Source organism: Triticum urartu, chromosome 4A, assembly GCF_056163025.1.
Source record: "Triticum urartu cultivar PI428250 chromosome 4A, HENAU_Tu73, whole genome shotgun sequence".
Taxonomy (NCBI): Eukaryota; Viridiplantae; Streptophyta; class Magnoliopsida; order Poales; family Poaceae; genus Triticum; species Triticum urartu.
In genome coordinates, this window is record NC_141876.1 from 585,091,101 (window position 1) to 585,118,190 (window position 27,090).

A 27,090-nucleotide genomic window follows, 5' to 3' on the forward strand; every position below is an offset into this window, starting at 1 on the left:
AAATTCAAAAATTTCGGGCGATATTTGAATTTTTCGTTGGGTAACGGAAGGGCCAGTTTTTGACCGGTTTCCGAAAATCTCGGCCGAGAAAACAAAAAACCCGGGCGGCTCTCACAAATAGGGAACCACCTAACCTGCCTCGCCTTCTCGAAGAAATCGGCTAGGGCTACGGCCACGGTGTCGCGCCTCCAACCTCCTCTGCCGGCGGCGAGGGTGCCGTCACTGCGGGGGCGCCGGAGGAGGCGGAGATGGGTCTGGACATCTCGCGCGGGGGCGGGCTGCCCAGCTTCAAGTTCGCGTTCAATTCAGAGAACTCTTCCGACCGGGTGCTGCGGCTGGAGGTTGTCGGCTCGTCGCCAGCGACGGCGTCCCCATAGAACCCCTCCCCGACTTGGCCTTCCACCGCGAGGAGCTCCACGAGGAGGAAGCAGGTCCGTACAGTACAGTGCCTCACTCCTCCCACGCCCTTGGAATTAGATGGATTCATGTGTATGATTCTCTGCTGTTTAGCGCAATTAGGCTATGGATCCGTGTGGAGATCTGTGGCTATTTGCGATTCCTGCTGTTTCTTCACTTCACATAGCTTGACCTTCATTAGGGGTTAACGATTAGGATGATATGATATGAGCCTCACCTATTGTCGTGTGAATTTAAGAATTAATTGTCTGACTATATATATGGATGTTTTCTACAGTCTGGATTAATACCAAATCTGTTCACATGAGGCAATCAACAAATTGTAAACCGTCCATACATCTAACTAGAACAAAGCATATTCTTAGTCTCATATTCAGGTGGAGCAGCAATGATGTTCAAAGTTCAAACAATATCAAATTTGACAGTGCTGTCCTTTTTGTGGATTGGTTACCTTGTAACCCTCAGGGTGATTCCTAGTCAAGTCTGTCACAAAGCGTTTGTTTTCTGGAATTATACCGCTTAATTAGATTTTAGAGAAAATCTTTATGTGCTTGGAAATTTATACTTCTTGGGATTTGGTTTGCGTAAGATTATTTATAAAATTATTTTCCCTAACAAAAGTTGTATCGACGAAACAAACAGGAAGAATGCTTTATTTTCAAATATGTTACTCACTTAATGGATGTATATTTGGAAGGATGAGGGAGTTGATTTATATCCCTCATTTTGTAAAAAAAAATCGATTCTATGAGCAACTGTGATACGCCATATATATTTGAAGAGAATGTGTGGAGGGGCGGGTTCCTACTCTAGAGCTCTTCACAACCTTGTTCCCTGTTCATCATTTAAAGTCAAGCAATAGTCTGTCTCATTTATTGAAACATTTAATGTTACTAGATATTAGCCTGCTTGATCATCGTTTAGTTTAATGTGGTATTAACGCCTGTGATGTACAGGTATAGCTGTTATTACTGATACAGTCTGATGATCAACTGGGTAACCCTTGCAGGTTGCGTGTTTCTCCACACGTGCAACATACTAGTTATATGCCAATGATGGCAAGATATCCACCAACTCTTACTTAAACCTGTGTTCCTGTTTGTTGCTTGAACTTGATTCTGCCAATAGACGTTTGCATGGTATAAAATACTGACTAACTATATAACAATATTACACTTTGATTGTCTGTTCTTTTGTACTTGGACACCATTATACGGTATATTAATAGGATCCTTGGGATGACATTTACTATTACTTTACACAGGAAGCAGCGAGCATGCTCAGATATCTTGATGCAGCTAAATGAATTTGAATATTCATGATGTTTTATTAATCAATTTACCAAATTTCTGATGGTTGAGTCAACGAATATGCACACATAGAAGAACAGAGTGTTCCTATTATCTCAACAGCATAATCTCTCTAGTGGTTTAGTTTATGCCTATTACTCCATTTCCCTCAGTTTGCCCTTAATATCTCTCTGATCTTTGTATTCTTTCTGTGATGAACACATAGAAAAAGTATTGACTCTTCTTGGACCCTTGTGTCCGCGCCAGTTTTACGAGTAAAGACCATTTACATCAGTTCGGTGGTTTTCGTTGCAAATACTCCATTCTTTCTTAAGGTAATTTTCATAACCTTTTGAGATTCATTTCTTCTTTGGTCAGTTTTCATGTTCCCTAATATGCTTTATTCTCCGTAGCTTTTCACAAATGGCATGAAAGAGTCTGATCAGAGGCATCTAACACTCTGAATTGCTGATTCGGGTAAATAGGTAACATCCTTTCCTTTTTATCCCAGTTTTCTATGGTGACACCATTATTATTCTGTAGTCTGTACCCACTATTTTTTTAATATAAAACATCGAATATTTGTGGTATTACAGGGATTCTGTCTCCGAGTTTCTGTCAGCCCTTCCTTTTTCTTTTTCGTAATGAAATGGTTAAGTCTCTTCTCAGTTTTCACCGTCGCCTTTAACTACCAAATGGGTATTTTGTCCACGATTAATCTTCTGCATGGATAGCTTTCCTGAATAAAGGAGGTCTACTGTTGTAATTTACGCACAAAGAATCTTCCATTTAGTTCTTTCTTATTGAACTGTTATCATAAACCCTTATGCCTCATTATTTCATTCTACTAGGAACGGAGGGAACTGTCATGATGGAGATTTTGAGATTTATGTACACTGCAAAGCTATCAACAACTGAGCACAATCTTCTGATCGACATCTTGATGGCCGCTGATAAACTGGAGGTTCTTGCCTGCATGTGGCATTGTAACCAGTTACTCAAAAACTTGCCTATGACCAGAGAGTTGGCATTGCTCTACCTAGATTACCCATGCTCCAGTTCAGTGGCTGCTGAAATTCGGCATCTGACGGATGAAGCCAAGGAATTCCTCGCCGGCAAATACAAGCCAAGTGAGTGATCACTATCTGACGGAGCTACCTTTTTTCTTTTCCAAGAAAGCATTAGACATCTTCCTCAAAAAGGAAAAAAGTGTAGACATTTTTGTCACAAAATCATGCATGAAGCGTCTACTGCATGGAATGATTTGTTTCGTTCCAGGTTCTCTGATGAATTGATGGACAGGTTCCAGGAGATCTCATTTACTTCCGCTGGTACGCTTCAGTCATATGACTTGGACCAAACTCCACGTAATCCTGACATGCAATGATGATGGTGTGCACAGTGAGCAAACAAAGAAGCTTATTACTGATGTACTCCTGCACAAAGCTTACCCAGCACATGAGCAAGGCACTATTGAGGCAGACACAACAACCCGTTCACAAGTTCCACAGCGAGCTTACAGGCTTAAACCAATCAAAGTGGTTGAATTCGACCGGCCCTGCCCACAGGTCATTGTTTACTTGGATCTAACACATGAGGAATGCTCCTGACTCTTCCCAACCGGAAACATTTGGCACACTTGTTCCATCTTGCTGGACAAAGATTTCTTTCTCATAACAAACTGTCAAATGGATACACCTCTGGCCTCTTTATAGAAACAATGGAGATGCCAAAGGGCCCAACATGTTTGACAGTAGGCTTTGAGTTAGCTGCAAGGACAAGATCGTCAGGGAAATTCGTGCTCAGGTTCGAGGACAAGCATACAGTCGATGTTGGATGCTGGGATGTGGTGACCTTTTTGAGGTTCCATGGTCGACGCTCATTGCCAACGATAACCTCTTCATCGATGGTGTGCTACATCTGATAGCTGACTTGAAGGTTGCGCAGAAGGGATTACAGACTTGATGTGCTCAGCAAAGTTGGGTTGATAGCTGTGGAAGGTGAAAGTTGCATATTTGAAATAGAAACAAAAATTAATCAAGTTGTCTCTTCGAGAGGAAAACTACTTTATTAATCAACAAAATCCAAAAAAACTTTATTCGTTAACAAACAATCAAGCTTTGAAGCATCCCAGAAGGAGCGCATTGTAATTTTTATTAGGTCCATGTGGTCTTTTGCATTATAAACCAGAACGCGTGCCCGTAATTTTGCACTTCCTACTTCTGAGGGTCCTGTTTGGAAAGTCTGGTCCCGCTGACCTCGCCTTCCCGAAGAAGCTTTGGCGGCTAGGTTACGCCCGCCGCCGCCCTGCGTTTCGTCCCTCTCTCCCACACGTGGCGGAGGGCTTGGACGCCGTTGAAGATTCAGCGACGGCGGCGGGGGCGGCAGCGGAGATGGAGCTCGACTACTCGCAAGGCGGCGTGCTGCCCAGCTTTGACTTCGCGATCGATTCGGTCAACTTCTCCGACCGGAAGCTGCATATAGAGATCGTCGCCGGTGACCACGCGCTGGGTTTAGGCGGACACGTCGGCGGAGGATCCACTGCCGACCAGGTGCGCCGCGGCGAGGAGAAAGGTGCGTAGCGTACAGTGCCTGATGTTGCTGTTATTAACAGATTAGAATACATCAGCTATTTAGATGTAGCAGTGGTGTTCAGATAATATCAGTCCATCGCCGGATTGGCCCCAAAATTTTAAATAAACTTCAATCACTTGATTGAGATTGACCACTGGACAACAAAGGGGCACAACTACTCAGCTTAGAATTTTTGGAAAGGTGCTACCAGTACCTGAAGGAATATTTGTTGTCCTTTGTGCATTTCAAACTTCTAATCTTCATGTCATAATTCTTGGTCAAGTTTGTCACAAAGCCCTTTCCAAAGGAATTGCCTAGGTAGGCTTTTAACAATTATTTATTTGTGGGAAAAATTCGGAGATCTTGGAATAAGCTTGTTTTGAGTGAGATTACATTGAGGCATTGACATGTCAGATCATTAAAAAAGGAAAAATGTGCAGTCACTGCAATAAATCTTCCAACTGTTATATTTCTTAATGTAGCAACAGAACAAATAGGAATAACATATTATTAGCAAGTGTGCTCTTCATTTTAGTTCAACATTAGTCTGCATTTTCTTTTTTTCTCTTTTTTGAGGTAACATATGTATTTGGACCGAAGAAGAAACTGTTCCATGACCTTCATTTTAGTTGAACATTAGTCTGCATTCTTTTTTTTCTTGTTTGAAACAAGGGTTGTCATTAGCCTGTTGCTAAAAACTTCATACGGCTGCCTCCATACATGCAAAAATACTGGTTGCAGATCGGTGCTTTCCAACAATGCAAAGATAACCACTTGAACTTAGTTAACACCTTGTTTCTGTTTTGGCTACTTGAACTTGTTTGTGCTACTGGATATAGCAGTATGGACTAGACTAATTCATTAGATGGCAATTAGCCTGTTACATCCATTATTATTGTACTCAGTGAGCTATAAGGCCTTGTACAATGCAAGGTGCTTAGTAAAATAAATCAAGTTTTTCTTAAGCGCCAATGCTTATTTCTATAGGAGGGGTCCCTAATTTAGCATACCCTATACAAATAAGCACCGGTGCTTAAGGAAAAACTGGTTTATTTTTCTAAGAACATCCCCAGCACACAACATTGTACAAGGCATAAGCACCTCCTTTGGCCCATGCTTCATCCCCTAGGTCGGCATGGACGGCACTCCCCCGCCGCCGCCTTTGGGCCCCCTCGACGCTGTCGGGCAAAGACCCCGGCGGTATGTGGTGTTGTGGCTTCTCCTTCCTCCTCTCTCCCCGCCTCCTACGGGGCCTTCAAGGGGTTCTAAACCCTAACCCTAGCCATGCTGTTGTCGGGTGTCTCGACAACTTCCCTCGCGTCAGGTGGATGTCTCCTTGGGGTGCGAGGGATATCGCCAGGAGTGTTACGGACGTGTCCCCATAGCTCGATGGTGGGAGCCACCAACGAGGTGCTCATTCTTGTTGAGTTGGGCCAGGGTAGGATCAGTGGGGCCGGTTGGTGCCCGAACCACAACATATAGCAGGGCTCGATATGGGGCTTGAAGGTTGTTGCTACAAGTGGCCATTGTGTTGGGCTCGCCTTCGTCCAAATCTAGTCGGGTTCGATGATGCTCGCAAGTTTTGGGGTTTTCAAGGTTCGGGGAAGGAGCTACCTTCCCACCCTTTCCTCCAGTGGTCGAGGGCTGCAGGTTTGGTGTGGGGTGGGGGCTCAAGGTCATGGATGCCGGGGCGGCAACCCTAAGTGGCGGGCTGCGCATTTGGCTCTCCGACGAGCAGTGTTACCGTGGTGTTGGTGACGCTTCTTTGTCATGTGATTGGTGAGGTGCGTGGTGGCGGCCGATCCTGGCGTAGTTGTTGTCGTCGATTCCACATTTGTCATGGTCGGTCCACGTCGGGGGCCATGGTAGCTTGGGTCCCTTCAGCGAGGTGTGTGGGGGATGCCGAGCAAAAGCTCCGTGCCTTGGCACCAATGATGACGATGCTTGCAAGTCTGGTGTCCCTCTGGGTAGAAAACCCTTGTCCATCTCTAGTGGATGCGACGGCGGAAGCGTTGTGCGTCTTGTCCCTCTTAGGGACGTCGTCGGTGAGTGTGGGTGATCCCCGATCGTGGCGGCCTGTTCGGGTGGAATTGGAGTGCTACTTGGCCCAACCTTGATTATAGTGGTTGGCGGTCTCGTTTGCCCCGTTTGGTTTGCACGTGACAATGTGTTTCAAACTTGAAGTCTTGGTTGCTTGTCCGGCAGAGTCGACACTACTTGGTCTGGAGTGAGAGAGTAGAGGGTCCTCTCCAGCGGCAGCGTGCTGGAGTTTTTGCAGCGAAGTCCGGTAGTTTCATCCAAGTGGCACGTGTTCGTGGTTTGATATCGGCATTGGTTGTGACTCTTGGTGGTCTGGCCTCTGATGCACTTCTTCTCGGCGGTGCCTAGTAGTGCACCCATGGGTTCTTATTTGCGGTGTCCGGCTTGTTTTGTCGTCATCTTTCATTTGATCAGCTTGTATGAGGATATCCTGGACACCTTGTATTGTTTGGCCGTGTGACTTTCTCTATAAAGCAGGGTGGAAGCCTGTTTCGAGAGAGTGAGGATATCCTCGACACCTTGTATTGTATGCTATGTTTGCTGGATGCAGCTAAATGGTTGTTTGATTTTTGCATGTTGTTTAACCATTTTTTCTTTTATCTGAAGATTGATCACAAAAAAATTTCACCCATAGAAGAACATAGTGTTGCGAGTATTTTAGTAGAAGAATATATGTTTGGTCTTTCTATTTCGGTACATTTTACTTTTCCAATTTGTTCTTTATTTTTATTTTTTGATCTTTGGTATTTTGCAGGTGATGACTCTTCCTCAATGATGGTGGGTACACCAGTTTTACGAGAAAAAACCATTCATATCAATTCAGCGATTCTTGCTTCAAGAAGTCCTTTCTTTCTGAAGGTAGTTCTGATAACCTTCTGTGAACTACATTTTTTCTAGCCAGTTGAAGTTTCTAATAAGTTTCATGCTTCTCAGTTTTTCTCAAATGGCATGAAAGAATCTGATCAGATGCACCCAACAATTAGGATTGCTGATACAGGTAATGTGATAACTAAAGTGTAAATTCTGCATCTTACAATTTATTCTAATTTTATTGTGGTTCTGTTATAATTTTCTATATTTTTATGAATATCCAGAGTAAACAAAGTACTTCTACTTCCATCCCAAATTATTTGTCTTAAATTTGTCTAGCTACGACACGTTTTAGTGTTAGGTACATTCGTATCTAGACAAATCTACACAACTAATTTGGGATGGAGGTAATATGTTTCTTTTAATTTCTGATACTTATATTTTCTGTGATAAAGAAAAAGGTTAGTCTCCCATGAAGCTTTTCTTAGTACTGAGAGCCAACATTCAACTTATAATCATTTACTCACTTCGATCCAAAAAAAGTGTCGTGGTTTTAGTTCAACCACGACACTTATTTTTGATCCGAGGGAGCAGGATACAAAAGGATGTCTTTTTTTGTTTAATTCTTTATTAGCTCTTTCCTTGATGTTTTTTTTATTTACTTGGAACACAGAGGAAAATGCCCTTATGGAGCTTTTAAGATATATCTACAGCGGAAAGTTGACAACAACGGAGCCCAGTCTATTGCTCGACATCTTGATGGCTGCAGACAAATTTGAGGTTCTCTCTTGCATGAGGCATTGCAGTCAGTTGCTCAGAAGCTTGCCTATGACCACAGAATCTGCACTGCTTTACCTAGACCACCCTTGCTCGGCCTCATTAGCAGCTGAGGTCGAGGGTGTGATAGGCGTAGCCAAGGAATTCCTTGCCAACAAATACAATGATTTTGATAAGTTAGTGATCCCAATTTGATAGAGCCATGCTTTATTTCATTCCCTAAGAAAAATGTAGACATTGATGTCGCAAATCATCTATTTGGTGTACTAATTGCATGATTTAACTCTTTTCAGGTTCCAGCATGAACTGATGAACTTCCCTCTTGCTGGGATTGAAACCATCTTGTCAAGTACCGACCTACAAGTAGCGTTGGAAGATTGCATATATACCTTTATACTCACATGGGCGCGGGCACGATACCCAGAATTGGACGAAAGACGTGAGATCTTGAGTTGTCGTTTACTTCCACTGGTTCGCTTCAGTCATTTGACATGTCCAGCACTAAAGAATATCCTAGCACACGCTGATGATGATATTGACCATGGGCAAGTAGCTAAGCTTATCGCTGAGGGACTTCTGCAAAAAGCTTACCCAAAACAGATGGAATGTGCTCTTACAGCAGACGTAACAACCTGTCGGCAATTTACTGAACGAGCTTACAAGTTCAAACCTGTGAAGTTGGTTGCTTTTGATCGACCCTGCCCACAGGTTATAGCTTACCTGGATGTAACGCGCGAGGAGTGCTCCCAACTCTTCCCGTCTGGATATGTATGGTCGCACAGCTTCCGGCTTGCAAGGTGGAAGGGGGGCATTTTTTTCAACCCAGTCTGTACAATGAACAAGCAGAGTAAGTTGTGCACCTTTGGTCTCAAGTTAATGGGATTCAGTGATAATCAGAAGGTCTCAACAGTTTCGACAGTAGTAGATATTGAGTTTGCTGCAAGGACAAGATCGTCAGGGAAATTTGAGAGAAAGTACAGGAGTAAGGGCACCTTCACCGGTGATTGGTCGGTAAAATGCGATGATCTTTTTGGCGTTCCATGGTCGATGTTCATTGCCGATGAAGACCTCTTCATTGACGGTGTCCTGCATCTGAGAGCTGATTTGGCGGTGGTCCGGCAGCCGCAGTTACACGCTTGATGTGATTTCTCACTCAGCAGAGTTGGGTCGTGTACTCGTGTGTTCGTCATCAGTCACTTCAAAGGATTCTGGCTGTACTTTGTGTCTGATTTTGTTATTTTTGTGTCTGCTGGAAACACTTTTTAGCCTCTTACAATCAAAGTTCGAAACTGACTAGTTTCATGTCTGTACCTGGATGGTAGGGCGATTCAATTTTATTTTATATGTCTTCCCCCAAAATTGGGGGCATTACTGGGTGTCTGTCTGAACATGTTGTGTTCATCATCTGGGCTTCTAGGTTTCCCGACCACTTGTGTTAGGTCGGGGTTACCTGATCCTATGATCCGAATATTTTCATCTAATTCTTTTGCAAAAAAGGAACATAACCGGGAGTTTTTCAAGATATCCTCGGGTCAACAATGTCGATCAGAGCCCTCCCCTCAGCTATATTTTTATCCTCGTCAACTCAAAGTGATTTGGGATGACTGTTCTTCTGTGATGTAACTCGGCCAGCTAGTGATGTTTGGTGTTTGTCGCCTTTGGTCAATCTCTACAAAAAGTGAAAAGAAAAAACACCTAGCTAGAGTTGAAGACTCTTGCAGCCCTCTTTCAAGCCTGCGACCGGCGGTGCCATGGTTCGGCCGTAGGGTGATGCTTTCGTCTTCATGAGTAAGGAGTGTCGTGAGTTGGGCCATATGGTATTCGTAGCACTAGATCTTCTAGACAACCTGTAGAAGAGATAAGAAGAGTAAGTTGTGCAGCTTTGATCTCTTGTTTGGGATCGTTAAAGAGTCGTGGGGCTCAACATGTTTTGAGTGTGGATTATGAGTTAGCTGCAAGAACAAAATCATCAGGAAAATTCGTGAGCAAATAGGAGGATAACGTTACCTTCAACGTTGATGGGGGTGGAAGGATGCAGAGATCTATTTGGCATTCCATGGGACGTTCATTGCCGCCGCCGCTGACGACCTCTTCATCGGTGGCGTGCTGCATCTGAGAACTGATTTTGAGGGTGGTGCCAGGGCAGCCGCCAAAACTACAAACTTGATGATATCGCTACAAACTTGTTGGCAGCATGGAGTTTTTTTTAGTCGCTTATATCCTTGTGCAGTCTCACTTCGTTATTTGGGTGTGTGTGCTGGAATAGTTGGCTTGCCTGAATGATGCAGGGAGTCTCTTAATTACCTGCAATCAGAAAGTTGAAAATTGTGGCGATATATAGGTGTGAGATGGTGCACTGATGTTTCAGTATGTACCGATGAATCAAGTTTTGCCTGATTCAAACTGACAAGCAGTTGTTTGGAAGTGAACAAAGTCTGCAGTTCAGTACAAATAGTCGATAGTCTGAAGATTGGGCTTCTGCATCCGGTAGATCCTGAGCAGATGTGCAGTCCTGGGGGCCCGCCTTGATTGATACACGTAATCATATTTATTTATTTTGCAAAGTCTTAGCTGCAGAAGAAAAATGAAAGGAAGACAGTGAAATTGTAGCTTCAACAAAGACATATCAGGATTGCATTCTGCAAGTTATCATCGTACTTCAGGTTTGGGAAGTGCAACTTAAGCGACAAGCGAATTCGGCGAGTGGGATAGCATGGTAGTTTAGGGCTCTTTGATTCAAACGATTTTCATACGAATTTTGGAGGATTAGAATCCTTACTTTTTTTATGTTGGTTCTTTGATTCATAGATTCGAAGGAATTTTTACCAAGTTTTTTTTACTACTCTCTATAGGATTTCTTGCATCCTCTCAAACCTCTTTAAAAGAATTCTTTGTTTTTTCTATGATGCAATCAAACAACCCAAAAGTTCTTGTAGGATTGAGATGATCATGACATTCCAATCATATGTTTTTTCTATTCCTGAGTTTTTTGGATCCTGCGAATCAAAGAGGCCTAAAGATCTTGTTTGGAAATTTTCCACGGAATTTTGTTTTTTTAATGCATGACACCTACGTACTCCCTCCATTTCTAGATATAAGTCTTTTTAGAGATTTCAATACTGACTACATACGGATCAAAATGCGTGGCGGTATTGCTTCGTGGTCGGATCAGCCCACTGCTTTTTCTCCCAATTATCCCTTCGCATTCCCCACCGCGAGACCTCATCCACTCTTTCTTCCTCCTTCGAGATGCTTCCCAATCGTTGGATCATGTCATTGTGACCGCTCGTGGGCTCGTGGCGTTAACTGTTGCTGCGAGCCGCCTATGCTGCTTTGTCCTCTCCCTTTAGCCAGCACTGTTACAGGTGACGCACGAGCTTCGAGCCCTCAGCAGTGACGGGGTGATGAAGAGTGAGGTGCTGCAGACGTGTCCGCGGTTAGCGTCACCATGGAGGCTGCGAGAGATCAGCACAAGGGGAGCTACAACTAGCTGCACAAGAAGTTGCCACCCCGCGATGCGTCGTCGCCTTGCCCGAACCGAAGCGACAACCAGCATGTGCTAGAGATGGCCACTCTGTTGTTTGCTGGAACCGCCCAGTCACGAAGCTGCGACCAACAGTCAAAATTGTCGGAACCATCTGGTGAAGAAGCTGCGACCAGCAATCAAAGTTGCTAGAACTGCCCGACGAAGAAGATGCGACCAGCAAACGAAATTGTTGGAATTGGACCAAGGGGGACCAGAAGCTCCACGTGGCAGTGCTGAGACCGATGCGCCCTGATGCTAGAATCAGCACGCCGCAGTGCTAAAACCGACACACCGCATTGTTGTAACACCCACAGACGCCAATGCTGGAATCGTGCGATCGTGAGGGGCAAGCTGCAACTGTCATCGGCAGATGCTACAACCGTCAGTGGAGGGAGCTGCAAGCAGCAACCGGGAGCTACAACTTGCTTCAATGAGCGGTGGCGAGCCAACAGCGGCAAGTGACGATGCTGCAAACGGAGGTAGGAATGCTTCACGATGAGCTGAAAAATCATCAAGTGATGACGATGTTTTTCTTTTTCTGCGGCGAGTTGTAGGTGCGTCAACGGCGGCCACCTTTTTACCTCGTTGGGGATGTGCGGTTTGGAGCAGGCCGGTCGGCGCAGCGAGCGGAGGTGCGAATGGTGGTCAGTTGTTGCCTGCATGTGTCGCAAGATCACCCTGCCTCCGCCCATGTATGACGGTACCATGTTAGAACATCTCCACTAATTACCCATATAAAGGCCAACACGGGTTGTCTCCATCTCTGAACCCCAAAAACTATCACCACCTCTAACACTAGCCCCCGATTCACACCATGATGTTTTATGCCTTACGAGGTATTGGATCTGCCAATTGGTGGTTTATCTTTTCCTCTTCTGTGCTCTCTCTTTTCATTTTCCACCCTGCCCTTCGTGCTTTTTACCGCCCACTGTTGTCGTGGTTGGCCGATGCGCTCCTGGCACCATGTGCGTGGAGTGCTACTGTTGCATTGCCGCGAGAGGGCTATTCGGTGGTGATGCGATCACATTATCGATGGAACATGTCGGGTGCCTTTGCCTATGGTCAGTGCGGGTTGAAGCACACGGGCCCGGAATGGAGGATGTTGGTGAGAACCGAAGATGCATGGCCTGGACGGCTGATGTTCATCCTCGTCGAGGCCCTCATTGGCTGTTCGGTTGGGACTCAAGAAGATGGAGCGTAGGCTTGAAGGCAGCATGCAACATTGGAGATGACCGTAGATCTGCTATGTGGAGGTGGCCGAGGGAGGTCGGCCGGTAGGACTGCATGCCGGTGGACAACAACAGAGGGCCAGATGGTCAATGACGACAACATGGAGTTGGCGCGCATCAAACACTTCTACCACATCATGATCTATATATGGATGGAGTTTGGGGGTAAGGGAAGAGGGGGCCTAGCTAAAATTGAGGCTTGGGCAAGGTCCCACTCGTGTTCTTCTTTTTTTTGCCCTCTCACCTCAAAAACTATTTAGAGATCCATTGAAGATTTAATAATTCAAAATTTATCGCAAAGTACTTACTTCCTCCAGTCCTTTTTAGTCTACATATAAGTTTTGTCCAATGTCAAAGTATCCGTACTTTGACCAAACTTATAGAAGAATGTATCAACTTTGGAATATGTTATATATAATATATGAACATATTTATAATGATAAAGTAGTATATATAATACCATATGATAGTATATTTGATATTTGTGGATGTTGATATTTTAATATAAATTTGGTTAAACTTTGCATGTTTGACTTGACACAAATTTAATATGCGGAGTATAAAGGACCGAAGGGAGTACAATGATTTTTTTTTTGAACCTAGAATATATTATTCATTTAGGTGCATTTTACAGATAGAAGCATGAAAGGAAACACGATAGATACATCAAGAGTGTCTTTGATGAGACACTGATTTCCTTTAGAAGAAGCAAGGCATCTAAAAAGCTAAAAAGTAATTCTCATAAAAAAATAACTAGTTTTAATGAAACGTGTGTTGCATCAAATTTAAAATTTGATTAGCATAAAGAGTACCATGATTGGACGTCGAAGTATTTCATTTAAAAGTTTTGTGTATAGGAATATTTTGGTCCGAATTAACAATTTAAATTCAAGTCGCAACCAGACGGCTGGCTATGTTTTTCCGTTTAGCAAGAGTTAATTGCAAAAAACCACCACATTTCAGGCATCGATTACAGAAAACCATCTAGTCTTTAATTTTATAAAAAATCACCTCGTGTCCAGTAAACTTTTTGCAAAATGCACTGATCAGGTGATTTAGCCCATTTAATCACTTTCTGACACATGGGACCGGACTATAAAGAACTGACTTGGCAAAATAATCACACACAGACCCCTAGTAGATTTTAAAAAAGGCAATTAGCCCCCTGAACCATGCCCGGCAGAGCCCGCTGCCTCGATCCCATCAGATCGAGAGAACCCGAGCTGGCCGACCCCCGGCGCCACTCCGGCGATGTCGCCGCCGCCGACAAGCACGTCGCCCTCGTGATCTCCTCGCCCCGCGTCTCTTTCCCACGTCGTCCTGCTAGGGCTGAGTTGCGACGCGTGGGGAGAGGATCCCTCCTATGCGTGCTCGCCGGAGCTCAGGGCGCGTGGTCGCGGGGAGGAGGTACGCCGCCTCGCCGGAGGGCATGGGCGCGTGCTCCCGCGGGAGGAGGGAGATGAGGGAGGACCACTCTGTTCGCACCACTCTGTTTCTCCTTTGCTCACCGGAGTCCGCCGCCTCCCACCCGACCTGCAATGCCCCAGCCACCAGCGCCTTCCCCCTACCTACCTTGCAGCCCCGTCGGACGACTAGGAGCGATGGTGTCCGCGCCATGTACTGGACGCAGAGGTCGGGGTGGCCGGATCTGGCCATGAGTGGACGTTGCGCACGCGGCGCCACGGTCACGGCCATCCCCGTAGGAACGCCAGGGCTCTGCAGCTGTCGACCACCACCTCCTCCTAGTTCTCCGCCGCAGCCATAGCCATCTCTGCCGCCGCCGGGACGGCAGGTCCAGGCCGTAGCCGTCTCCACCCTCGCCAGGAATGGCCGTGGTGCTGTATCGCAGGCACACTGAGCAGGGGGCCATGGCGTTATGTCGCGGGCGCGCCCACCAGGAGGACGAGCACAAGGTCGTGCCAGTGTGCCACGGGCGCGCCGACCTGCTCGCGGTCACCGTCGGACACCGCGACTCGCACGCCGCGCTCGCCGTCTCACTCCTATCCATCTCCTCCTCGTCTCCATGTCCGCCTGGTCGGCGGCGGCGACGGGAGCCGGTCGGGCCGGCATGGCGTGGTCGGGTGGGTGCGGTTGCCTCCTGGGACCAGGGGGTTGATTGCTTTTTATTTTCAGATTTAGGGGGGTGTTTGTAATTTTGTTTGCCCAGTCATCTCCTTACAGTCTGGCTCTACTTGTTATAAAGTGATCAAACGGGCCAAAACACCCGATCAGTGTTTTCTGCAAAAGGTTTACCAGAAACGCGGTGAATTTTGCACATGATTATAATTAGGGACTGGATGATTTTCTGCAATGGATGCCTTAAATGTGGTGTTTTTTTGCAATTAACTCGTTTAGCAAAGACCGAAGTCCCCAGAAAACAGAGACTCAAGACCCATTCCTCTCCCCTCAAAATTGAACCTCGCCTCGCCTTCTCGAAGAATCCGGCTAGGGCTGACGGACACAGCGGAGGCGGAGATGGACCCCGGCTTCTCGCCCAGCTTCGAGTTCGCGTTTAATTCGCCCAACTTCTCCGACAGGTAGCTGCGGATAGAGATCCCTCCCCGACTTGGCGTTCCACCGCGAGGAGCTCCGCCTCCACAAGGAGGAAGCAGGTCCGTACAGTACACTGCCTCACTCCTCCCACGCCCTTGGAATTAGACGGATTCATTCTCTGCTGTTTAGCGCGATTCGGATATGGATCCGTGTTTAAGCTGCGGCTATTTGCTATTCTTGCCGTTCCTTCACTTCACGGAGCTTACCCTTCATTAAGGTTTAACGATTAGGATGTTTTCTACAGTCTGGATTAATACCAAATCTTTTCACATGGGGCCATCAACAAATTGTAAATCCTCCATACATCCAACTAGAACACAACAAATTCTTAGTCTCATATTCAGGTGGAGCAGCAATGATGTTCAAAGTTCAAACAATATCAAATTTGACAGTGCTGTCCTTTTTGTGGATTGGTTATCTTGTAACCCTCAGGGTGATTCCTAGTCAAGTCTGTCACAAAGCGTTTGTTTTCTGGAATTATACCGCTTAATTACATTTTAGAGAAAATCTTTATGTGCTAGGAAATTTATAGTTCTTGGGATTTGGTTTGTGTAAGATTATTTATAAAATTATTTTCCCTAACAAAAGTTGTATTGACGAAACAAACAGGAAGAATGCTTTATTTTCAAATATGTTATTCACTTAACGGATGTATATTTGGAAGGATGAGCAAGTTAATTTATATCCCTCATTTTGTGAAAAAAATTGATTCTATGAGCAACTTTGATACGCCATATACTCCCTCCGTCCCAAAATTCTTGTCTTAGATGTATCTAACACTAAAACGTAACTAGATGCATCCGCATTTAGACAAATATAAGACAAGAATTTTGGGACGGAGGTAATATATTTGAAGAGAATGTGTGGAGGGGTGGGTTCTACTCTATAGCTCTTCACAACCTTGTTCCCTATTTGCGATTTTACTATTTCTTCACTTCACCTCACCTGTTGTTGTGTGAATTTAAGAATTGACTGACTATGGAGTCTTCTAGTCTGGATTAATATCCAATTTGTTCAGATGAAGCAATCAATAAATATATCCAACTAGAATACGGCAAATTGAGAGTCACATATTTAGGTGGAGCAGTTATGATGTTGAAACAATATTGAACCATTCAAATTGATAGTGCTGCCCCCTTTTGAGGATTGGTTAACATAAGCGTTTGTTTTCTGGAAATATATCACTTATTAGATTTTAGAGAAAATATTTATGTGCTCTTGGCATTCGGTTTGTGTAAGGTTACATTAGCATGCCAGATTATTCATAAAAGTAATTTTCCTGAGAAAAGTTATACCGACGAAACAAAAAGGAAGGACGTGTTCTTGTCAATCTGTTATTCATTTAATGGGTGCATATTTGGAACGTTGAGGAATTTGATTTATATTCCTTATTTTGTAAAAACTTTGATTTTACGAGCAACTGTGAAACGCCATATATATTTGGAGAGAAAGCATGGAGGGACGGGTTCCTACTCTAGATCTCTTCACAACCTTGTTCCCTGTTCATCATTTAAAGTCAAGCAGTAGTCTGTCTCATTTATTGAAACATTTAATGTTACTAGATATTAGCCTGCTTAATCATCGTTTAGTTTAATGTAGTATTAACGCCTGTGATGTACAGGTATAGCTGTTATTACTGATACAGTCTGATGATCAACTGGGTAACCCTTGCAGGTTGCGTGTTTCTCCACACGTGCAACATACTAGTTACATGCCAATGATGGCAAGATATCCACCAACTCTTAGTTAAACCTGTGTTCCTGTTTGTTGCTTGAACTTGATTCTGCCAATAGACGTTTGCGTGGTATAAAATACTGACTAACTATATAACAATATTACACTTTGATTGTCTGTTCTTTTGTACTTGGACACCATTATACGGTATATTAATAGGATCCTTGGGATGACATTTACTATTACTTTACTCAGGAAGCAGCGAGCATGCTCAGATATCTTGATGCAGCTAAATGAATTTGAATATTCATGATGTTTTATTAATCAATTTACCAAATTTCTGATGGTTGAGTCAACGAATATGCACACATAGAAGAACAGAGTGTTCCTATTATCTCAACAGAAGAATCTCTCTAGTGGTTTAGTTTATGCCTATTACTCCATTTCCCTCAGTTTGCCCTTAATATCTCTCTGATCTTTGTATTCTTTCTGTGATGAACACATAGAAAAAGTATTGACTCTTCTTGGACCATTTTGTCCGCGCCAGTTTTACGAGTGAAGACCAGTTACATCAATTTGGTGGTTTTCGCTGCAAATAGTCCATTCTTTCTTAAGGTAATTTTCATAACCTTTTGAGATTCATTTCTTCTTTGGTCAGTTTTCATGTTCCCTAATATGCTTTATTCTCCGTAGCTTTTCACAAATGGCATGAAAGAGTCTGATCAGAGGCATCTAACACTCTGAATTGCTGATTCGGGTAAACAGGTAACATCCTTTCCTTTTTATCCCAGTTTTCTATGGTGACACCGTTATTATTCTGTAGTCTGTACCCACTATTTTTTTTAATATAAAACATCGAATATTTGTGGTATTACAGGGATTCTGTCTCCGAGTTTCTGTCAGCCCTTCCTTTTTCTTTTTCGTAATGAAATGGTTAAGTCTCTTCTCAGTTTTCACCGTCGTCTTTAACTACCAAATGGGTATTTTGTCCACGATTAATCTTCTGCATGGATAGCTTTCCTGAATAAAGGAGGTCTACTGTTGTAATTTACACACAAAGAATCTTCCATTTAGTTCTTTCTTATTGAACTGTTATCATAAACCCTTATGCCTCATTATTTCATTCTACTAGGAACGGAGGAAACTGTCATGATGGAGATTTTGAGATTTATGTACACTGCAAAGCTATCAACAACTGAGCACAATCTTTTGATCGACATCTTGATGGCCGCTGATAAACTGGAGGTTCTTGCCTGCATGTGGCATTGTAACCAGTTACTCAAAAACTTGCCTATGACCAGAGAGTTGGCATTGCTCTACCTAGATTACCCATGCTCCAGTTCAGTTGCTGAAATTCGGCATCTGACGGATGCAGCCAAGGAATTCCTCGCCGGCAAATACAAGGTTTTGGCCAAGTGAGTGATCACTATCTGACGGAGCTACCTTTTTTATTTTCCAAGAAAGCATTAGACATCTTCCTCAAAAAGAAAAAAAAGTGTAGACATTTTTGTCACAAAATCATGCATGAAGTGTCTACTCATGGAATGATTTGTTTCGTTCCAGGTTCTCTGATGAATTGATGGACATGCCTCTTGCTGGGATTGAAGCCATGATTGAAGATACCGTATATAGCTTCTTGCTTGAGTGGGCGTGCATGCAATACCCAGAAAGGCATAAGCTATGGAGCTCTCGTTTACTTCCGCTGGTACGCTTCAGTCATATGACTTGGAGCAAACTCCACGAAATCCAGACATGCAGTGATGATGCTGTGCACAGTGAGCAAACAAAGAAGCTTATTACTGATTTACTCCTGCACAAAGCTTACCCAGCACATGAGCAAGGCACTATTGAGGCAGACACAACAACCCGTTGGCAAGTTCCACAGCGAGCTTACAGGCTTAAACCAATCAAAGTGGTTGAATTTTACTAGCCCTGCCCACAGGTCATCGTTTACTTGGATCTAACACATGAGGAATGCTCCCGACTCTTCCCAACCGGAAACATTTGGCACACTTGTTCCATCTTGCTGGACAAAGATTTCTTTCTCATAACAAATTGTCAAATGGATACAGCTTTGGCCTCTTTATAGAAACAATTGAGATGCCAAAGGGCCCAACATGTTTGACAGTAGACTTTGAGTTAGCTGCAAGGACAAGATCGTCAGGGAAATTCGTGCTCAGGTTCGAGGACAAGCATACAGGTGATGATTGGATGCTGGGATGTGGTGACCTTTCTGAGGTTCCATGGTCGACGTTCATTGCCAATGATAATCTCTTCATCGATGGTGTGCTGCATCTGAGAGCTGACTTGAAGGTGGCGCAGAAGGGATTACAGACTTGATGATATCTTGCTCAGCAAAGATGGGTTGATAGCTGTGGAAGGTGAAAGTTGCATATTTAAAATAGAAACAAAAATTAATCAAGTTGTCTCTTCGAGAGGAAAACAACTTTATTAAGTAACAAAATCCAAAAAAACTTTATTCGTTAACAAACAATCAGGCTTTGAAGCATCCCAGAAGGAGTGCATTGTGATTTTTATTAGGTCCATGTGGTCTTTTGCATTATAAACCAGAACGCGTGCCCGTAATTTTGCACTTCCTACTTCCGAGGGTCCTATTTGGAAAGTCTGGTACCGCTGACCTCGCCTTCCCGAAGAAGCTTCGGCGGCTAGGTTACGCCCGCCGCCGCCGCCCTGCGTTTCGTCCCTCTCTCCCACACGTGGCGGAGGGCATGGGCGCCGTTGAAGATTCAACGACGGCGGCGGGGGCGGCAGCGGAGATGGAGCTGGACTACTCGCAAGGCGGCGTGCTGCCCAGCTTTGACTTCGCGTTTGATTCAGTCAACTTCTCCGACCAGAATCTGCGTATAGAGATCGTCGCCGGTGACCACGTGCTGGGTTCCGGTGGACACGTCGGCGGAGGATCCACTACCGACCAGGCGCGCCGCGGCAAGGAGAAAGGTGAGTAGTGTACAGTGCCTGATGTAGCTGTTATTAACAGATTAGAATACATCAGCTATTTTGGATGTAGCAGTGGTGTTCAAATAATATCAGTCCGTCGCCGGATTAGCCCCCAAAAATTTAAATAAACTTCAATCACTTGTAATTGAGATTGACCACTGGACAACAAAGGGGCGCAACTACTCAGCTTAGAATTTTTGGAAAGGTGCTACCAGTACCTGAAGGAATATTTGTTGTCCTTTGTGCATTTCAAACTTCTAATCTTCATGTCATATTTCTTGGTCAAGTTTGTCACAAAGCCCTTTCCAAAGGAATTGCCTAGGTAGTCTTTTAACAATTATTTATTTGTGGGAAAAATTCGGAGATCTTGGAATAAGCTTGTTTTGAGTGAGATTACATTGAGGCATTGACATGTCAGATCATCAAAAAAGGAAAAATGTGCAGTCACTGCAATAAATCTTCCAACTGTTATAATTCTTAATGTAGCAACAGAACAAATAGGAATAACATATTATTAGCAAGTGTGCTCTTCATTTTAGTTCAACATTAGTCTGCATTCTCTTTTTTTCTCTTTTTTGAGGTAACATATGTATTTGGACCGAAGAAGAAACTGTTCCATGACCTTCATTTTAGTTGAACATTATCTGCATTCTTTTTTTTCTTGTTTGAAACAAAGGTTGTCATTAGCCTGTTGCTAAAAACTTCATACGGCTGCCTCCATACATGCAAAAATACTGGTTGCAGATCGGTGTTTTCCAACAATGCAAAGATAACCACTTGAACTTAGTTAACACCTTGTTTCTGTTTTGGCTACTTGAACTTGTTTGTGCTACTGGATATAGCAGTATGGACTACACTAATTCATTAGATGGCAATTAGCATGTTACATCCATTATTACTGAGCTATAAGGCCTTGTACAATGCAAGGTGCTCAGTAAAATAAACCGAGTTTTTCTTAAGCGTCAATGCTTATTTCTATAGGGGGGGTCCCTAATTTAGCATACCCTATACAAATAAGCACCGGTGCTTAAGGAAAAACTGGTTTATTATTCTAAGCACATCCTCTAAGAACACATCATTGTACAAGGCATAAGCACCTCCTTTGGCCCATGCTTCATCCCCTAGGTCGGCATGGACGGCGCTCCCTTGCCGCCGCCTTTGGGCCCCTCGACGCTGTCGGGCAAAGACCCCGGCGGTATGCGGTTTTGTGGCTTCTCCTTCCTCCTCTCTCCCCGCCTCCTGTGGGACCTGCAAGGGGTGCTCAAACCCTAACCCTAGCCAGACCCGCCTGGGCCGTTGTCGGGTGTCTGCAGCTTCCCTCACGTCCTGCCGGTGGATGTCTCCTTGGGGTGCGAGGGCTATCGCCAGGAGTGTTACGGACGTGTCCCCTAGCTCGATGGTGGGAGCCACCAACGAATTGCACATTCTTGCTGAGTTGGGCCAGGGTAGGAGTCAGTGGGGTCGGCTGGTGCCCGAACCACAGCATATAGCGGGGCTCGAAGGTTGTTGCTACAAGTGGCCATTGTGTTGGGCTCGCCTTCGTCCAAATCTAGCCGGGTTCGTAGATGCTCGCAAGTTTGGGGGTTTTCAAGGGGTGGGGAAGGAGCTCCCGTCCCACCCTTTCCTCTGGTGGTTGATGGTTGCAGGTTTGGTGTGGGGTGGGGGCTTGAGGTCGTGGATGTCGGGGCGGCAACCCTGAGTGGCGGGCTGCGCATTTGGCTCTCCGACGAGCAGTGTTGCCGCGGTGTTGGTGACGCTTCTTCGTCATGTGATTGGTGGGTGCGTGGTGGCGGCCGATCCTGGCATAGTTGTTGTTGTCGATTCCACGTTTGTCATGGTCGGTCCACGGGGGCGGGGGGGGGGGGGGGGCATGGTAGCTTGGGTCCCTTCAGCGAGGTGTGTGGGGGGTGCCGAGCAAAAGCTCCGTTCCTTCGCACCGATGATGACGATGCTTGCAAGTGTGGCGTCCCTCTGGGTGAAAACCCTTGTCCATATCTGGTGGATGCAACGGCGGAAGCGTTGTGCGTCTTGTCCCTCTTAGGGGCGTCGTCGGTGAGTTTGGGTGATCCCCGATCGTGGCGGCCTGTTCGGGTGGAATTGGAGCGCTACTTGGACCAACCTTGATTATAGTGGTTGGCGGTCTCGTTTGCCCCGTTTCATTTGCACGTGACAATGTGTTTCAAACTTGAGGTCTTGGTTGCTTGTCCGGCAGGGTCGACACTACTTGGTCTGGAGTGAGACAGTAGAGGGTCCTCTCTAGCGGCAGCATGCTGGAGTTTTTGCAGCGAAGTCCGGTAGTTTCATCCAAGTGGTACGTGTTCGTGGTTTGATATCGGCATTGGTTGTGGCCCTTGGTGGTCCGGCCTCTGATGCACTTCTTCTCGGCGGCGCCTAGTAGTGCACCCCTGGGTTCTTGTTTGCGGTGTCCGGCTTGTTTTGTCATCATCTTTCTCTTGATCAGCTTGTATGAGGATATCCTCGACACCTTGTATTGTTCAGCCGTGTGACTTCCTCTATAAAGCAGGGTGGAAGCCTGTTTCGAGAGAGTGAGGATATCCTCGACACCTTGTATTGTATGCTATGATTGCTGGATGCAGCTAAATGGTTTTTGATTTTTGCACATTGTTTAACCATTTTTTTCTTTTATCTGAAGATTGATCACAAAAAAAATCACACATAGAAGAACATAGTGTTGCTAGTATTTCAATAGAAGAATATATGTTCGGTCTTTCTATTTCCGTACATTTTACTTTTCCAATTTGTTCTTTATTTTTATTTTTTGATCTTTGGTATTTTGCAGGTGGTGACTCTTCCTCGATGATGGTGGGTAGACCAGTTTTACGAGAAAAGACCATTCATATCAATTCAGCAATTCTTGCTTCAAGAAGTCCTTTCTTTCTGAAGGTAGCTCTGATAACCTTCTGTGAACTACATTTTTTCTAGCCAGTTGAAGTTTCTAATAAGTTTCATGCTTCTCAGCTTTTCTCAAATGGCATGAAAGAATCTGATCAGACGCACCCAACAATTAAGTCCTTTCTTTCTAAAGGACTTCTTGCTTCAAGAAGTCCTTTCTTTCTAAAGGTAGTTCTGATAACCTGCTGTGAACTACATTTTTTCTAGCCAGTTGAAGTTTCTAATAAGTTTCATGCTTCTCAGCTTTTCTCAAATGGCATGAAAGAATCTGATCAGACGCACCCAATAATTAGGATTGCTGATTCAGGTAATGTGATACTAAAGGGTAAATTTTGCATCTTACAATTTATTCTAATTTTATTGTGGTTGTGTTATACTAGTTTTTATAGTTCCTATATCTTTATGAATATTTGGAGTAAACAAAATACTACTCCTTTCATCCCGAATTAGTTGTCTTAGATTTGTATAGATACGGATGTATCTAGACGCGTTTTAGTGTTAGGTACATCCGTATCTAGACAAATGTAAGAGAAATAATTTGGGACGGAGGTAATATGTTTCTTAATTTCTAATACTTATATTTTCTGTGATAAAGAAAAAGGTTACTCCCATGAAACTTTTCTTAGTACTGAAAGTCAACATTCAACTTATAATCATTTACTCACTCCGATCCAAAATAGGTGTCGTGGTTTTAGTTCAACCACGACACTTATTTTTTATCGGAGGGAGTAGGATACAAAAGGCTGTCTTTTTTTTGTTTAATTCTTTATTAGCTCTTTCCTTGATGTTTATGTATTTTTTTATTTACTTGGAACGCAGAGGAAAATGCCTTTATGGAGCTTTTAAGATATATGTACAGCAGAAAGTTGACAACAACGGAGCCCAGTCTATTGCTCGACATCTTGATGGCTGCAGACAAATTTGAGGTTCTCTCTTGCGTGGGGCATTGCAGTCAGCTGCTCACAAGCTTGCCTATGACCACAGAATCTGCACTGCTTTACCTAGACCACCCTTGCTCGACTTCATTATCGGCTGAGGTCGAGGGTGTGATCTGCGCAGCCAAGGAATTCCTTGCCAACAAATACAATGATTTTGCTAAGTTGGTGATCCCAATTTGATAGAGCCATGCTTTATTTCATTTTCTAAGAAAAATGTAGACATTGATGTAGCAGATCATCTATTTGGTGTACTAATTGCATGATTTAACTCTTTTCAGGTTCCAGCATGAACTGATGAACTTCCCTCTTGCTGGGATTGAAGCCATCTTGTCAAGTACTGACCTACAAGTAATACGGGAAGATTGCATATATGCCTTTATGCTCACATGGGCCCGTGAACGATACCCAGAATTGGAGGAAAGATGCGAGATCTTGAGTTGTCGTTTACTGCCACTGGTACGCTTCAGTCATATGACATGTACAAAACTTCAGGAGATCCTAGCATGCAGCGATGATGATATAGACCATGAGAAAGTAACTAAACGTATTGCCGAGGTACTTCTACAAAAAGCTTACCCAAAACAGATGGAAGGTGCTCTTGCAGCAGACGCAACAACCTGTTGGCAATTTACTGAGCGAGAGTACAAGTACAAACCTGTGAAATTGGTTACTTTTGATCGACCCTGCCCACAGGTTATCGCTTACCTGGATCTAACACGCGAGGACTGCTCCCGACTCTTCCCGTCTGGACATGCATGGTCACATGACTTCCGGCTTGCAGGGTGGAAGGGGAGCATTTATCTCAGCCCAGTCTGTACAATGAATGAGCAGAGTAAGTTGTCCACCTTTGGTCTCCAGTTAATTGGATTCGGTTCCACAGATTTGACAGTGGATATTGAGTTTGCTGCAAGGACAAGATCGTCCGGAAAATTTGTGAGCAAGTACAGTTGTAAGCACACCTTCACCAGTGCTTGGTTGAAAAAATGTGATGATCTTTTTGGCGTTCCATGGTCGGCGTTCATTGCCGATGACAACCTCTTCATCGACGGTGTGCTGCATCTGAGAGCTGATTTGGCGGCGGTCCAGCAGACGGAGTTTCACGCTTGATATGATTTCTCACTCACTCGACAGAGTTATTATTAAGTCGTCTGTTCGTCATCAGTCGCTTCATTGGGATTCTGGCTGTGCGTAACCTGAGTTTAATTTCGTTATTTTTGTCTCTGCTGGAAACACTTTGGCGCCTGAAGGTGAAGGATGCAAGGAATGGACCGAGGCTCATGGCTTCTTAGAATGAAATTTACATTTCTTCAAGATTAATCGGGGTGGTAGACCCTTTGATCTCACTTTACTTTTCTTCAAGATTAATTGTAGTCGTCAAGTTTTTGTTAAGCAAATACCGTCTTGTTTCATGCCATATGGTAGGATGATTCCTTATTACTCCATGTCGCCCCCCAAAGTTGGGGGCATTACTGGGTGTCTGAACATGTTGTGTTCCATTATCTGGACTTTTACCAAAAAAGGTCTGGGACCTCAAGGTTACCCGACCACTTGTATCAAGTCGGGGTTGACTTTTTTTTCCGATAGGAGTTGGGATTCACCTGATCCTTGGATCCGAATATTTTCAGCTAAAATTTTGCAAAAGAGGAACATTATTGAGAGTTTCTCAAAGATATCCTCGGATGAATGTCTCGGAGCCCTTCCCTCGTCAAGATATCGAAATGATTTGCGATAATTGTTCTTCAGTTACTCCGTCAGCTAGTGATCTTCGGTGTTTTGTCGCCTTTGTTCAATCTCCCCAAAAAGTGAAAAGAAAAAACACCTAGCTAGAGTTGAAGACTCTTGCCGCCCTCTTTCAAGCCTGCAACGGGCGGTGCCATGGTTCGGCCGTAGGGTGATGCTTTCGTCTTCGAATGATTTCCTTACTCTTCTGAGGCAGTTGCTTTCTATCTCTTTTACATCCAGTGTGATGATAATCTCATGGATCGAGCATACGCGCCTATCTAAGATGAACACAACAGGAAAAGTACAGTGTTTACAATGTCTTCTTTTGTTACTAAAAAGTCCTCCATGGTGTTTACAAAGTTTGACAAACTATAGACGAAAGTAACGAACTACATCAAATGATCTCCTTGACACGGGACACAACACTAGAAAATGCTCAGGAAGCAAGACACTTGTCCCTAGAGATCTATGAGCTTCACTCCTTCGACGTCGCCAAAACATGTGTCGAAGGGGAGAAGATGGTACATATCATCAATACATCGCAACATGATCACAGTTCTTTTGCTTTGCCAGCATTGGCTGCAAAATCCTAGATCATCTATCTTCTAACAGATGAAGGAGACCACAAGATCCTTTAGCCTTCCACATAAGTCATATCCTAGATCATCTATCTTCCAACAAATGTCAGCATTTTCACCATGGACGACATTAGCTGGCCACCTCTATACAGCTCCTCCCGAGCTTCCCAATGGTGTTGGAGCACTCACAACTACATTAAGGACAAAGTCAGAGGGGAAAAAAAATTTCAAGGCGACGTTACCGTCGCCTCCTAGAGGCCGAAACGAGAAATTCTGGCAGCTAGGCCCTCGACTCAACGAGAGATGCCCCCCCACTCCCCCCTCCCTCGAATATGAGGACGTAGTTGCAGTAGACATTATTTGATGGAGTGCCACCCCCAACACAGTAGCGGCACCACCAAAATACCTAGTCCTGCTCGCTCTCTACATGCCCGACGCAAGAAACAAGGTTCCCCTCCTCCCATCGTCAAAGCCAGATAAAGGAGAGGGGAACCCACAAGCTCGCCGACCTTTTAAAGGTTGAAGGGCTATCACCTCCATCTTTATGAGACAGAAGTGTCGGGAGTTGGGCCATATGTTATTGGCAACACTAGATCTTCTCCAAAAGCCATAAAACAAAAATACTAGATATGTTTTCAGTGTGTGTACTTGTCTATGTTCCTTCTGCAGGAGTAGAAAATAAAACTGAATAATTCCTAGAAAAATGAAAATTAAGCAAGCTATAACTTCGAGAGGAAAACAAATCTATTTTTTGAGGAAAATAACTCTATTTATTCGTTAACAAATACTTACTCAAATGTGATTTGTAAGTTGAACGTAGACATGGTGTTCTGCATTTCAAACCAGAGAGCGTGCCCGTAAATGTAATTTAGCATTTCCTACTTCTGAGGGTCCTGTTTGCAAAGTCTGATACCGCTGGCTTCGCTTTCTCGTTTTCCCGGAGAAGCTTCGGTGGCTAGGTTATGGCCGGCCGCCGCCCCGCGTTGCGTCCCTCTCTCTCCCGCACGCGGCGGAGGGCATGGACGCCGGCAAAGAATCAGCATCAGCGACGGCTACATTAACGACAAAGTTAGAGGGGGGGGGATCAAGGCG

The 27,090-nt window shown here is 44.4% G+C and overlaps 3 protein-coding genes and 1 pseudogene across 5 annotated transcripts; all 4 read left to right on the forward strand.

Annotated features, from left to right (window-relative positions):
- Positions 1–106: 106 nt before the first annotated feature.
- LOC125552984 (BTB/POZ domain-containing protein At2g46260-like) lies at positions 107–25,092 on the forward strand. Of its 3 annotated transcripts, XM_087519075.1 has the most exons (11): positions 109–431; positions 17,396–17,504; positions 17,583–17,654; positions 18,022–18,304; positions 18,453–19,847; positions 22,648–22,751; positions 22,827–22,928; positions 23,004–23,067; positions 23,580–23,859; positions 23,977–24,253; positions 24,392–25,092. In XM_087519075.1, the coding sequence occupies exons 5-11, from the start codon at positions 19,619–19,621 to the stop codon at positions 24,803–24,805; spliced, it is 1,470 nt and encodes a 489-aa protein (XP_087375201.1). In that variant the 5' UTR covers positions 109–431; positions 17,396–17,504; positions 17,583–17,654; positions 18,022–18,304; positions 18,453–19,618; the 3' UTR covers positions 24,806–25,092. The 3 variants fall into 3 exon arrangements, with proteins under 3 accessions (XP_087375199.1, XP_087375200.1, XP_087375201.1); XM_087519073.1 differs by having other exon boundaries at positions 107–431; positions 23,977–25,092; XM_087519074.1 differs by having other exon boundaries at positions 107–431; positions 17,437–17,504; positions 23,977–25,092.
- On the forward strand, positions 2,578–3,671 carry LOC147976849 (BTB/POZ domain-containing protein POB1-like; annotated as a pseudogene).
- On the forward strand, positions 3,984–9,227 carry LOC147976850 (BTB/POZ domain-containing protein POB1-like). Its single transcript, XM_087519076.1, has 5 exons — positions 3,984–4,280; positions 7,075–7,178; positions 7,254–7,317; positions 7,804–8,083; positions 8,201–9,227. Exons 1-5 carry the CDS (start codon positions 4,100–4,102, stop codon positions 9,045–9,047), a joined length of 1,476 nt encoding a protein of 491 aa, XP_087375202.1. The 5' UTR covers positions 3,984–4,099; the 3' UTR covers positions 9,048–9,227.
- Positions 14,489–19,229, forward strand: LOC147976851 (BTB/POZ domain-containing protein POB1-like). Its single transcript, XM_087520996.1, has 5 exons — positions 14,489–14,696; positions 18,022–18,304; positions 18,453–18,513; positions 18,640–18,761; positions 18,962–19,229. The coding sequence occupies exons 1-5, from the start codon at positions 14,489–14,491 to the stop codon at positions 19,227–19,229; spliced, it is 942 nt and encodes a 313-aa protein (XP_087377122.1).
- Positions 25,093–27,090: the final 1,998 nt, after the last annotated feature.

Bases quoted from the DNA above. Each gene is read 5' to 3' on its own strand.
- LOC147976850 (XM_087519076.1), top strand. From the start codon at position 4,100: ATGGAGCTCGACTACTCGCAAGGCGGCGTGCTGCCCAGCTTTGACTTC. The intron at 7,179-7,253 runs GTAGTTCTGATA...CATGCTTCTCAG, and splicing joins GAAGTCCTTTCTTTCTGAAG to TTTTTCTCAAATGGCATGAA. The intron at 7,318-7,803 runs GTAATGTGATAA...CTTGGAACACAG, and splicing joins AATTAGGATTGCTGATACAG to AGGAAAATGCCCTTATGGAG.
- LOC147976851 (XM_087520996.1), top strand. From the start codon at position 14,489: ATGGCCGTGGTGCTGTATCGCAGGCACACTGAGCAGGGGGCCATGGCG. The intron at 18,305-18,452 runs GTGAGTGATCAC...GTTTCGTTCCAG, and splicing joins AAATACAAGGTTTTGGCCAA to GTTCTCTGATGAATTGATGG. The intron at 18,514-18,639 runs GTATATAGCTTC...CACGAAATCCAG, and splicing joins AAGCCATGATTGAAGATACC to ACATGCAGTGATGATGCTGT.
- LOC125552984 (XM_087519073.1), top strand. From the start codon at position 19,619: ATGGGCGCCGTTGAAGATTCAACGACGGCGGCGGGGGCGGCAGCGGAG. The intron at 22,929-23,003 runs GTAGTTCTGATA...CATGCTTCTCAG, and splicing joins GAAGTCCTTTCTTTCTAAAG to CTTTTCTCAAATGGCATGAA. The intron at 23,068-23,579 runs GTAATGTGATAC...CTTGGAACGCAG, and splicing joins AATTAGGATTGCTGATTCAG to AGGAAAATGCCTTTATGGAG.